Below are 11506 nucleotides of genomic sequence, written 5' to 3' on the forward strand. Positions count from 1 at the left end.
TAAGGGTGAATTCTTCAATAAAAAATCTCAAAATTTTACTTTTCCCTCATGAAGCGCTTTTTAATTTTTTTTCATAATGCATCCCTTATTTTTTTTACAAAATAAAATTACTCCTAGCTTTTACCGTCATGACCACCTTCGCCCCGCTCGTCACCACCTAATTATAGATGTCACAAATGATAACCTACCATCGAGGATAAGAGGGTGAGATTATAGATGTCACAAATGATGATTGCGAGGAGACAAGAGTCATGTCTCGTCTTCTCTCACACTGCCAACAATCATCATCACAATGGCGGAACTAAACCCCTATGCGAAGAGGCCTTGCAATCATAGTAGGACGAAGACACCGAACAATAAAGAGAGTCACGACAAGACAACAATGGCCATAACACTACGAGGACAATGGCTAACAAGATAAAGATTAAAGATAATATCATCTTTTATAAAATAAAAAACACAACAAGAATACAACAAAAAAAGAACTCTCAAAAGAAAAAAAAAAAAAAAAAAAAACTTAGAACTTTTTAAGAAAATTATCCAAAAAATAAATATATCTTTGAGAGACAACCAAGAATGCTAAAGGCCATAGTTTGTGTTAAAAATGATGATTGCCCGTGTTACAGCATGATCAACCCAACACCATAATAATCCTAACGAACATATTTTATAACTAATGTACAGAATTTAACATTATAGATAGATCATGGAACAGACTTTCCACCAAATTATGTAGGATTGTGTCAATACGGATGATGTCGTTTGCTTCGGGCTTTGTGTGACCTCATGACAAGGGAATTTGAAATCCATGATCGTTTTGCCTCCAATGATTCATCAGATAACCAACAACATAGGCGGCCATCTTCGCCTCCGGTCCAGCCAAAGATGCCCTTTTTTGCAATTGTGCAATGAGTGTTTGAAGCAGGCAAGACACTTCTCACAACCCCTGCATGGCCACCTTCGAGAATAGCTTCAGCGAAATCGATGGTTCCTGCATGATCAGGGCTAATTGGGAAGTAGCCGAGCGTGCCAGACGCCGTGCCACCAATCACCCATAGTCGGTCATCAATATCAGAGTAATGGCAATCAACAAAGTAATCGATCTGCAAAAGAAAAAAAAATGTACATGACACAAATAGAAATTCATAGTAGTACGCAGATGAACAATTAAAGTCGGACTTCTAAAGATCATACTAGGTAAAGATAGATTACTTTGTCAATGAGCAATTTACCTTTAAAAAAAGTAATCAAACTTATTCTTTTCCCAAAATAAAAATTTTATCAAATCTTATTTACTATAGATTACAAGAAATTAGTACAAGCATATAAACCTACATGATCCAAATTCCATTTCTCCGAAGCCAATGACCGAGCATCTTCAAAATTTACTTCTCTTCTTGTGTCTTTCAAATCCCAGATGCTGCAAAGCATCCAACAGAACAATACATTCTTTCAGATACCATAATAAGCAATATATCATATTACAGTAAGACCAAAGAAGCAAGACTCAGGTCGAGTGAAAAAAAGGGCTGCAGTGATATTTAAAGTATCACTGCAGCCCTTTTTTAGCATCAATTCTATGCATTTTTGCATCAATACAGTGTCACTGAAAACATATAGACATATATACAGTGAAGGTACATTGTGTAATCATGTGATATTTAGCTATAATCAGTGATTTAAAAAGCGCTAGGCGCCAAGATCCCAAAACACCCAAGGCACTCTAAAATATTAAAATATAAAAAATTATATAATATAATAAAAATATAATTATTTAAATAAAAATATAATATTTAAGAATATACTGTTAACAGTATATTACATATTGTTAACAGTAATTAGAGGGGAGAAAAAATGTTAACAGTAATAGAGGATTAGTTTAAGATTGTTGCGGTAACGTTGCGAACGACAACAATGGTAGCGACGAAAGCTGTGAATGGCAGCAGCAGTAGTGACGGAAGCTGCAGACAGCAGTAGTGACAGCGGCAAAAGCTGCGGGCAGTGGCAGCGGCAACGGCGGAAGCTGTGAACAGTAGCAGCGGTAGCAGCAGAAGCTCCAGAGGGCGTCCGTCAGTGACGAAGGAACCTACGGTCCACTCCCTCAATAGTGGAAGAAACTGCACAAGGAGCAACAATGGAAGGAAGCTAGGGGAGCCGTCGGACTCGTTCGTCGGCGATAGATGAAGGCTCGGTCCGCCGCATCTGTGGCGGAGGGAGCGGCAGAAAGCGTTGACAACGGAGGCAGAAGTAACGCTAGGGTTCCTTAGGGTCACATGGGCGTGAAGGGTGGCTTTTGAGATAAGAAACTATGTTATTTAACCGAACCAAATTTAAAAGTCTGGTTCGGTTTGATTAATTGAACCGTGTGCTTGACCGTGACAAAGCGCCCGACGCCTGGTCTTGGGCGAGCGCCTAGGTGGCATCTCTTTGAAGCGTGTCACCTGGCCCTTCAACAAGACGCTCGGGCCTCGCCTCACCTTGCTCGAGTGTACCTAGGCAAGCACCTTTTTAAATCACTGGCTACAACTACTAGAATAAGGGCAATTGACTTATTAGAATGTAAACCAAAGTTCCCAAACAGATACATAGAGTGCTACTTTTTGAGTGACACCTACCAAGGTCAAACAGCCTGTGTGAATGCTTGAGCATTCCAAAATAGTTATACAATAGGGAACAAAAAAAACCATCCAACAAAAAAGACAAACAAGATGACACCACAAATAGATAGGAAATAGTAAATCATAGTTCTATCAGGTGAAGCAGACATCGATTTTCAGGAATAGAAAAATAGTTCCAAAAGTATATGAAGCCCAGATTTGGCAGCATAAGAATAAAAAACTGACAAACTCAAAGCTGACTCTATCAAACAATGAGAAAGAAACTTCGTATATCAATTCTGTAACTTTAAGAAATGAATAAAATCATCAAAGAATGCAATTATTGGTGACCTATGAAGAATGGACAGACATGATACTGTATGAATATACCAATAATTAAAATTTTAAAGTAAGACAATATGGTTGGTACATGACGATTAATAGATTAATGTAAATTTTATATACCACTATCATCTATATACAAAGAGATATTTTGTGCAATTTATACAATTTATGATCATCATATATGCAACTTATGAGAAGCATGACAACCGTTCACACAATTAGAGAGATTATTCACATTGCTAGTGAGTCAAAAATCCAAGGCTACACACATTTTAGTTGTAGCTAGTATTTAATGTCCAATGGCCTTGAAAGAGTATGTGCACTACAATGAATATCGCATATCAAAATAGACTAGTATAGATGAGAAGAATGTTTTGGATTACCTAGCATGTTCTAACATGGAGATTGCAAGCTTTGTGATTCTGCTTCATAGTTAATAACAAATATACAGCAACAGATATATTACCTCAACGTCTCAATATGTGTCAAACACCAAAACTTTTGATTCATCCTTCCAAAGAAACCTATTTTTGCAATAGAAGTTTCCACGTTCATCACCTGAAACAGCAGTAAAAATCTAGGACTAAGTATCTCCCATGCTTTAACTGCAAAGCATTTGTCTGCAGTTGTGTCAAACTACCTTACCATAATTAATATTTATAGAATACTTGTTGTGTGGTTATTAGTATTAGAAAAAGGAGTATATATTCAAGAAGGAAAACATATACAATATATATAAAAAGTTGTATATTAGTATGTTGTCCAATAATGCTTTATGGATATGAGTGTTGGACAGTGAACAAAAAATATATACAAAAAGTTTATGTTGCCAAGATAAGAATATTGAGATGGATGTGTGGAGTTATTAAGGAAAGACAAGAAAAAAAAATATTTTTATTCGTGAACAACTAGGTATTGTTTCGATAGAAAATAAAATGAGTGAAAATCGTTTAAGATGGTATGAGCATATACTAAGGAGACCTCTCGATACGATAGTTAGAAGAGGTGAAATAATAAATATTAGTGACACAAAGAGAGGCAAAGGAAGACCTAAAAAGAATTTAATAGAAACTATATACACAAATTTAAGTACTATAAACTTAACTAAACATATGACGTTTCACATATCTCAATGGCGACAAAAGACCAATATACCTAACCTCAAATAGTTGAGATTATGGTTTTATTATTATTGTTGTTGTATAATCAAGCAAGAAAACAATGTATATCAATAGCTGAATCAAGATCCAATATAGAACAAAAAAGAAGTATTATTTCACTATAAATGAACCAAATGAACCAACCAAGGAAAGGTATTAAGGTTCCAAACTAAACACCAATGACAATTGTCTTAAAATGTCATTATTTAACAAGTATGCAATAAAAAAAAATTTGTAAACAAAGAAGTTACTCTTATAACTTTCACATATCCTTGACATATTTAGCAACCCACAAGTTATTGAAGCCAAACTATACTAAAAATCCACAAGGGCTACATTACAAATACCTCGATAATGAGAAGAGAAATCACTAAATCAAAAGCATTGGACCTTCCATTGATGGAAAGAAAGGTAGCAAAACAAATGCATCACATCCTCCGGTAACTTCTCCAAATGAGACGAGTTATTTCATCAGGATTCATCTTCTCCTAATAAAGAAATATTTTCTTTGCAAGTGCCCCTGTGGAACTCAGTAAGTTGCAGTTCATTTTACCTGGACCTAAAGATGAGAACTCCATTTTCTCCAGAGACTAGCAAATTTAACATCTTCCCAGTTTACCTAGTATCCATTCCATATTTATCTCCTTTAAGAATTTCACTTGTCAGGTTAACATAAACATCTAAAGGAAGCCACCTATAAGATGCTATCAACACTAATTGAAGGGTATTAATAAACTGTCCATCATGAACTTTAAGGACTGTAGTACCCTCTGATTTGAGAGCTCATAGTAAATAAAGTAGTCAAAGATCCATTTATGCATTTATTATTATGAAGAGAGCTAGAAACAACAAAAACACATATTGTGATGATATGAACCAAGAAAACCAAAATGACTTCACCAGTTGTACATAGAAAATTGCTAGTATTGAAATGTAAAAGAAAATGAAGATATAATAAATGGGAAAAGGAACAAGAACCACTAAAACTTGTTTTTGTAGCCTAAGCTTTCAATAAAAAAACAATTGCAAATTTTTAGGAAAAATGTCTATCAATTAACTTCCAAGTCATTTTGTAGGAACAATGAATGCTACTATTGTATTAGCTAATACTAATCACACTTATCCATTAAAACAACCCCATTTCACCTCCACACCTAAAAAAATTAAAAAGAATGCATAATTAAAGAAGAACTAGAAGGCAAACAGTTAGCACACCTCATTATAGATAAGGTTAGTAAGTGCTTATACTGCTAGAATTTGAATATACAGCAATGTTAGCAGTCACCTTCTTATATCTTTGCAATACAGGTCCAAGTATGACCCACAAATTCAGCTACCTCCAGTCCATGAAACTAAGTGAATACTACTTATGAATTGAACAGGAGAAAAAGAAAAGTGGAAACATGGACAGTTAACATTGAAAAAAACAAAAGTTTTCTAACGATCAATATTAGCAAAGCCCTTAAGTCTCTCGAGAACAAGAATCTCATAACGGTGTTGGCAAAAAAAAATTTCCACAGAGTATAGAGATTGAACCATCACTGGTTGCATCAGGTGGTTCATGGTTATCCATTCAGTCTAAGATCGCATTACAGGTAAAAATCAAGTGAAGCTTCCATTCAAAATCACTTATTTGGAGAATTCAAATACTTATTGTAAATCAAAAAGGAAAAAAAAATCTTTAATACTGTACAACATAAAGGTCTGGCACATAGTAATGCATTTGTAAATTTATATGGACAATTGACTTTTTTGCATCTATAGGTAATGCTGAACTGACACCACAACTTACAGATTCCAAATGATCATCATCATCAATATGTCCACTGGTGTCGAAGAGACACAACAAACCATCAACTGAAGCGGAAATGAGCTTGTTTTGTTGATTCGGAACAAATCGTACCTAAATTCACAAAAAAAAAGAGTGAATTAGGACACCAAATTGAATTATGAACTCTGTTGGAGAAAGCAAGAGAAAGAATATCAAAGAGTGCACACCCAATAAGCATGAAGAAGTGGCCACTCTGCCAGCGTGACTAATCATAACCAAGCAAGGTGCACAATACTTGTTGGTGTTCCAGTCTTAACAAACCAGTGGTAGTATGCATAGCCATGGGCTGATGCAAGACTCTGCTGATCAAGTGCTTAAGCACATGGTCAGAATGGTACAACAAGCTACTGCTACTAAACAACATCAAAATCATGGTTCTATAACATACTAAATCATAGTAAGGAAGTCCAAGATAAGTTGTTCAATATTTGCATATGAGGCAAAGATAGGCATCAGCATTCATCAAGATAATAATTTGTTCAAAATAATATATCTTATAAAAGCTAAAAAAAGGTTGTGCTGGTAGAAAAAGATATCTTGAGCCTCTCTGCAGTCAGGTGCACCAAAACATAAATTTAACTCAAGTGAGAAGTTGAAAAAATAGAGCTATTACTTAATTTACGGGATTGTAACAGGAAGTGTTTTATGGTTTGTTGTACTCCATATTGAAAATGGTAATTATTCCAAATTTCTCATTTTAGTGTCAAATGAAAAGTAACATTCTCGGAGTTTTACAGGATTGTGACATGATGTGCTTTACGGTTTGTTGTGCTCCATATTGAAAAATGCCAATTATTCCAAATTTCTCATTTTAATGTCATATGAAAAAGAAACATTCTTGGAGTTATCTTTAACTTTGATTCCTGTCCTTGCCATTTCAACCACTCCTAATGGACTAAATCTTGATGCATCCTGAAAGATACACCACATCAATTTCAACAAGTGATTTATGTTTCATCTGGCATGGGATCACTCTGACTGATACCTGCTGTCAGAGTGGTATGACATGGTAGCATACCAACAACAAGGCAGTTTCCAATTTATGAAGAAGAAGCCAATATGTATACACATATATATAACCTCATTCATCACTGCCAAGCCCTCCTCCAGATAGCTGTTGAATGAAATCTGACTAACCTAGTGGAAGGTTTCTCTTCCAAGGCAATGTTACATCTAAAGAAAAAAGGCTCAAGTGAACAGTATGTCATGTTATAAGTGAACTAAACAGAGCGGTCAGTATCTAATTGTTCACTGGACCTGCTAGTGAAACTGCCAACTTATACATTGCACCTAAGACCTACCAAATAGACTTTTAATGGCCAAAATGTGAAGTATGCTTCGTTAAGAAATGAGATGACACAGCTGACCCTGTCAGACAAGGAATTTTAATGGGTTAAGCTTTTGTTGAGGACCACGAAGCCACACATATTGTAAGTATGCACAAAGCTGCCGATGCTTAGCCCAAATAAAGCATAGGCACCAACAAGGTAACTCAAGATTACCTAAACCTAAGAAATGATAAGTTAAAACAAGAATACCTTTAACATTTCAACTTCAAAAATGTTCTTGCATTTTTTTATAATTGAACATGCTACCAAGATATGAACAAATTTTCGAACATTACAACTGCCAATTCATTCTCTTTTATTCAATAAAGATATGAAAGCATACTTGTGTCACATCTTCCATATGGGATTCCTCCAAGCAAGCAACCTGCTTTCCATTTCTCCAATCCCAAAAGTATATCTGTAAGGAAAAAAAAGGAAAGAAGTTACAAGTTTGAAAAAACCATCTAACAAACCATTGATAGCAAAATCAGATAGATTAAAGTGATAAAACTAGAAAAAGAATTATTCAGTTTTATTAATCAATTACACCAAGAGCATGAATTCTGTACAACAGAAACCAATTACAATAAATATCATCGCTGAAGCTTCTCTCCACTGCTTCATCTAATTAATTTTTATGCCATTGTTGATGGGAATGTTAACCGATGTAGGCCATTTCTTATATCAACACATTAACAGTTCAAAAACAGATGCCAGTATGCATGAAACAATGAGACAACAGAGACTTTAATTAACAAATAATCAGTTGGATCCAAACTTCTTCCACATTTTAGCAAGTTAGATCTATAACTCAACTTGTTTTGGACACATTTGCAGAATAGTAGTATGCCAACTATGATTTTCTAGTGGTGAGTCAATTTTTTTAATGAACATTTAGTATAAATATGATGACATCAGCCATGACTGACAACAATCTGTCAAATTTTATTTTGTAATTATGCTTGATAGTTCTAGCTCGAAACTTACCACATTGAAGTTACTTCTTGTCGCTAGTGTATCTCCATGGGCATGGGAAAACCAGAAAGACGGACATCATATGGCACGTGACTTAAAATTATACATAGCCAATCATACAAGTGTATCATAGAACTACATATAATAACTTGGCTCATATTAGATGTAAATTTTGCATATAACAAACATCTCAACTAAGAGCATACGCTGAAAATTAGTACCTGAGCATTGCATCCACCAACAAGTAGGTTACCACTTGATCCACCATAGCAAAAGCTATATATTTCTTGAGAGGAATTAGCTCTTAACAGAGAAACCTAGGTCACAAGTACCCAATTAAAGAAACAGACAATCTAAAAGAAACAGAGAAACATATTATCTAAATTTGGTTGTAGTGTCATTCAAGATACACTGACAACTCAATCAGAAAATTCTGAAATGTAACGAATTTAGTATGTACTGTTGGAATTTTTAAATAGAAAAACAAATGTGCACAAAGATACAAGCATGGTGTGATAACAGAAACATTCGTGAGGAAATGATGGCCAAAGTGGACAATCATAGAAATTACCTATAGACAAGTCCATTATCAGTTGATTTCATGATCTTTGTACAAAGTAATTTGGGTAGTAATAGTTTAAGACATGAAAAGCAAAATATATACTTGTTAATTAATAGAGAAAAGACTTTTAGAAAGTTACACTTGCCATATTGTGATATAAACAAATATCAATGTGGTATAATGTTGACCAACATAGAGAATGTTTGCAACTATATACGAAATAGATTCTAATTTTAAGAGAGTTGAAGCAATCATACCTGATTGAATGTCCTGATATCCCATGTTCTAATAGTGCCATCAGATGAACAAGAACAAATTGCCTGTGGTGACAATGGTTCTGGAAAAGAAATTTCATGGATTGTACCACTGTGGCCTCTACACTCACCAAAATACTGTCCAGTTATTGGAGAGTAAAGTTTGATTGTATTTGTAGACAAGGACACAGCCAAATTTGAGATCTCCTGGCTTGCATTTGTCACAAACAAATTCAAAGAAGAAAAAATATAAGCAAAAATAGCCATTGGAGAAACACAAGATGAATGTCAACCAACCCTACAAAACCCAATTTCCAAGCGAGAATTTGCAAAACGATACATGTTAAAAGATATCATTAATTCTGGTTCGCCAATAAACAATGCAGAGTACACAAATTTTATTTAACAATTCATAGATGTAATCCAACACAGAGGTAGCAACGGTCTTGCAACAGAGCAACAGTAAACAAACTCTCTAGTTCTTACAAGTCATTAAATAAAGTAATAAATCCATATATACTTACATATGTATATATGTGTCTATGGAGTGAAACAGCAGAATCTGTGTCATATGTCCATATATACATCGGTAAATTTGGTACACTCAAATTGCGTAAAGGTGGAACAAGAATATATCAATTTTGGAGAAAGCAAATCGTTCCTAGCATCTTCCATTGCTTCCATCTTTACCTAAACTACCGAATTCTGGATTGTAATGGACTTCTGGTCGGTCTACCACGTACAAGAAAACAAAAGGTTGCAAATTCTTTTAGGCAATCATGTGGATTTCTTCCTTTTCATAGATTCAACCTAAGGCAACATAACCCGATACACTGGCTCAATTTGCGCCTGCAAATTGCGTCCCAAATCCTAACCAAGAGGGACCGCCCCACGACCGCATACCAGAGAGAAACATAACGATAATTTGTCCTCCGAACACAAAAAGAAAAAAGAAACGAAAATAATTCAATATCGACACGCCATGCGAGAGGAGGGCCGACCAACAAAACCCTGGGCGAGAGAAACGATCGAGAACGGCAAGATACGAAGAAGGAGGGTGCGGGTGGTACTTGGCAGCGATCTGGAAGACGTAGTCGTCGCCGAAGTTGGTCTGGATAGAGTTCTTGAGAGCGAGACGCTTCGAGGAGGGCGATGGAGCAGCGGCCTCCGCCTCATCTTCCATCGCTGCATCAGCCTCCATCGCTGCTCGGCCACTTGCTAGCTGCAGGCGTCGCCTTCCGTAGGGTTTGCTCAATGTCTTCCGCCTCAAAGCGGGCGCGGCCGACTCTTCTTGCGGGCCCGCCTATATATATATATATATATATATATATATATATATATATATATATATATATATATATATATATGTGTGTGTACGGAATAAATTGATGCATCCTATTAGCTTAATTCATTTTTTTTAAAATAAATATATGTATATAGGAGGAATTTAATTTATCCTATCAGCTTGATTTATTTTTAAAAATTATGAAATTATGATCGTGCATACATATAAAATATTGAATTCTTCAGGGATGTATAAATTATATTTTCTTATATGGGTGACAAATATTTAGATTAGAAATTTGAATTTTGCTAATCATGAATTTAATTTACGTATCAAATTTGTTGAGTACTTGGACTTAATGTTAAATCCATTAATCATGATGAATTTAATTTCGTGGTCAGGTAATTTGTTTTAACTCATATTTTTTTAAATGGTTAATGCCTGGATGTTGAATTTTGAGTGGTAGACTTAAAACTTACAAAGTTTAATTGCGATGGATCACACCAGAACCTATTTTGCTTTCAACAAGCCATGATGGTGAACATGCAGATTGTTTTTGGATGCTGATAATTAAATTGAAAGATGGAAAGAAAACTGATGTGTTTTCTTCTGCAAAAGACTAAAAATTAAATTACTTTAAGAATCTCTCACAAAATATGAACAGTATATACAGATCCATACATCCCCTAAAAATTAAATTACTTTATGAATCTCTCACAAATATAAACAGTATATACAGATCCATACATCCCCTAAAAATTAAATTACTTTATGAATCTCTCACAAATATAAACAGTATATACAGATCCACTAGGAGATTGATATCATACAGAACTGATAATTAATCAATATCTCGGACCAATAAAATGAATTATGCTTAAGAGCATAAATTATGGGGAGTAGTCTTTACCTCCTGAGATACTGAAGACTTTCGAAGTCCTAACAAAATTAAAATAGTTCTATTATCCTCACTGTATACATGAGAAAATTTATAACCAGTATTCTGAAGAAGTTTTCTCCTCCTTATTTATAATATGAACTGGCAACTTGATGCATTACTGACTAGATTACAGCCACCTAATTGTTACTTGTGTCAATGCCAGGTTTTGCAGATGGAGGCATCAAATTCAGCTTTCTGGTGGATGCCACTTGGCATCACATGGATGATA

The 11506-nt window shown here is 34.9% G+C and overlaps 1 protein-coding gene across 1 annotated transcript; it reads right to left on the minus strand.

Annotated features, from left to right (window-relative positions):
• Nucleotides 1-577: 577 nt before the first annotated feature.
• Nucleotides 578-10346, minus strand: LOC135635847 (WD repeat-containing protein GTS1-like). Its single transcript, XM_065147234.1, has 8 exons — nucleotides 10123-10346; nucleotides 9056-9263; nucleotides 8458-8553; nucleotides 7605-7679; nucleotides 5895-6005; nucleotides 3409-3500; nucleotides 1336-1420; nucleotides 578-1103 (listed from the first exon to the last, which is right to left on the minus strand). The coding sequence occupies exons 1-8, from the start codon at nucleotides 10251-10253 to the stop codon at nucleotides 744-746; spliced, it is 1158 nt and encodes a 385-aa protein (XP_065003306.1). The 5' UTR covers nucleotides 10254-10346; the 3' UTR covers nucleotides 578-743.
• Nucleotides 10347-11506: the final 1160 nt, after the last annotated feature.

The sequence above is a fragment of the Musa acuminata genome, chromosome BXJ3-4, assembly GCF_036884655.1.
Source record: "Musa acuminata AAA Group cultivar baxijiao chromosome BXJ3-4, Cavendish_Baxijiao_AAA, whole genome shotgun sequence".
Taxonomy (NCBI): domain Eukaryota; kingdom Viridiplantae; phylum Streptophyta; class Magnoliopsida; order Zingiberales; family Musaceae; genus Musa; species Musa acuminata.